General features: G+C 46.6%; 1 protein-coding gene and 1 long non-coding RNA gene across 2 annotated transcripts in view; one reads left to right on the top strand and one right to left on the bottom strand.

Annotated features, from left to right (window-relative positions):
* Nucleotides 1-818, bottom strand: part of LOC138057624 (uncharacterized) — a 3,633-nt gene extending 2,815 nt beyond the window's left edge. The window contains exon 1 of the mRNA XM_068903577.1: nucleotides 1-818. This exon is cut by the window's left edge and continues 2,815 nt beyond it. Within this exon, the coding sequence (XP_068759678.1) occupies nucleotides 1-818 (818 nt within the window).
* Nucleotides 1-2,500, top strand: part of LOC138057062 (uncharacterized) — a 553,865-nt gene that overhangs the window by 334,561 nt on the left and 216,804 nt on the right. The gene's annotated exons all lie outside the window — the stretch shown is intronic.

Genomic DNA, 2,500 nt, shown 5'->3' with positions numbered 1-2,500 from the left:
TTCCACAGCAGCGGTTGTAGAGGTGGGCCGGTGTGCATGCACTCATTCACACTGTTGGCAAGTGGATGGGGTTTCGCACTAGCGTCGTACACCATTCTCACCTTGGTTGAAGTAGCGCTCTCTCTCACCACTGGCTTGTGGGGCATGTAAAATATACGTTCACCTGTTGGCTGCCCTGGTACTTTCTCGACGATGCCCTGGTCGATCTGCTCGTGAACTATGTTGTCATACTCAATCTTCAGCTTCTCGCTTCTCCTCAGTTTTCGCTCTACATTGTGAAGGCGTTTCCTGCTGGGCTCCTCATTTGTATTTGAGAGCTTGGCCCCTGGAATCCACGGCACCCCCACCTCGTACCTGCCATCACTTCTCTTCAATATGCTCTCTTGAAATTCCTTGTAGACGTCTAGCTGATCGTCTTCCCCTCTGTCCTCTACTCCCAAAACGTCGAGCGAGTATAATTTTTCATACTCGTTAGTCTCTCTCACGTACATGCATTTGCTGTCTGCATATTCTTTACCACCATGAACAATCCAACCAAATGTGGTTCCTTCAACGATTGGATCCTCCGGTTGGCCTTTGTATACATGTTCCGTCCTGATCTTGCAGTAAGTAGCATCCCCGAGTATTACATGAATTGGATACTCTTCGCTTGCGGTTCTGTAGAACATCTTTCCCTGTACATGTTGGAATTTCTCTTTCAGTTCTGTCAGCGTGGGTCTCTTGATAGTTGTGAAATCTGCAAGTTTGCTCCCAGTAATCTCTATTTTCTCGCTTGCCTTATTGTCAATTGAGTTGATTGTCACGTCATAGATTGGCATCGACTGTTTCTTTGTCCCGTTGACCGTTACAATGTAGCGAGTCTCGTGACGTATTGGATTTAGCTTCAACTTTTTAGCTGCTTCCTTGGAGATAAAGTTCCTCCCCGACCCCGTGTCTAGATACGCCCAGCGGTACTATGGCGGGTAGGGATTTTTCCTCGCCAGATGGCGTGTATCCGCTTAGGGTGGCATTGTGATCTTGTGTCTCATTCCCCTTAGACTTATCACATAAGCTGGTGTGGTGTTTGCTCTTACACTTATAGCACCCCCTGCTACGACATTCTTTCCCAGTGTGTCCTGAGCGGGCGCAATTGTAACATAGTCGTTTTGCTGCAAAGAATTCCCTCCGTTTCGCGATTGTGTCGAATGTTGGGCACGAATCTTCCCAGTGGTTTTGGTTACAGAACAGGCAGTGGGGGTCTTTCTGGCTAAAGTAATGGCGTTCCTTTCTTTTTGTATCCGTTTGATCTTTATAATTGTCTTCGGCCTTGTTGCGCTTGAGCCATTTTTGGATAGAATCGATCAACCTTTCCATGCTCCAATCTTCCCACCCCTCGTCCGTCCTCACTAGATCGGGTTTCACTTGGGGGAGTTTGTTTAAGGTTGACAGGACGAACCCCTTGAGCATCTCTCCCTCCCCCAAAGTTTGTAACGCGTCAAAATTCTTGCTCAACTTCTCATAAAATTCGCGCACCCTTTCGTAATTTGATCCTCTGGTCATTGGCAAGTTAAGTATCTCCTCCATATGTGCAGCGACAACAGTTTTACTCTGTCCAAACTCAGTTTTCAATCTGTCCCATGCGGTTTTGTACCCCAGCGCACCCGGCTTTAAATTAGCTAATCTACTTCTCACCTTAGGGGCCACCAGCTCCAAAAGATATCCGTATTTCTCCTCGTCGGATAATGGCTTGTCGTGTATTTGTGATGTAAACATGTTCTGAAACCTGATCCAGTCAACTGGAGTGCCATTGAAAGGGGTTATCTTAAGCTCTGGTAGTTTCGCACGGGCGGCTTTCGCGGCTTTTTCCATTTCGATTTTCTTTTCCGCCATTGCTAATTCTGCTCTCATCTTTTCTTCCCAAAGTTCCTTCTCTTGTTGTTGGATTTCGCGTCTAAATTGCTCTTCCTGCTCGAATTTGGCTCTGAGTTTCTCCTCCTCGGCCTTTTGACTTTTACTTCGCTCTCTCTCCTCCAAAGCCTTGCACAGCTTGGTTTTCATTTATAGAAGCGGCGCGTATGTAGCTTTCAGGTCCTTTTTCCACTGTCTCACGGCTCTCCGCGTCGATATTCCGCGGTCGATTTTTAGTTCTTGAAGTGTTGACATAAGGTCGTTTAGGCGGTCTTGAATTTCATCTGTTCGCTTGCACGTAATCGCAATCTCGCCGTAATCGCAACTTTCTAACAGCTCATCACCTTCCTCTAAGTAGAACTTAAGTTTGTCAATCTCTTTCTTGATTTTCTTCTCGAGATCTTTTTCATGTCCTGAAATGTTCGCCTCCTCTTGGTCGGATTTCTCTTTGTCTGAGTCTCCCATGTTTGCACGTGGCCTTGTGTTGAAGATTTCACTCCTTTTCTCCCAGCGTATCCTGGTCCCGGCACCACTTATGTCCCGAAGTTGTACGGCACACAAAAGCACTCACGATGTACAGACAATTCCCGGGTTTAATAACGAAAATGAAACA

This window comes from Montipora capricornis, chromosome 7 (genome assembly GCF_036669925.1).
Source record: "Montipora capricornis isolate CH-2021 chromosome 7, ASM3666992v2, whole genome shotgun sequence".
Lineage (NCBI taxonomy): Eukaryota > Metazoa > Cnidaria > Anthozoa > Scleractinia > Acroporidae > Montipora > Montipora capricornis.
Note: the sequence above shows the minus strand (reverse complement) of the source record. Positions and strands in the feature narration are given on the sequence as shown.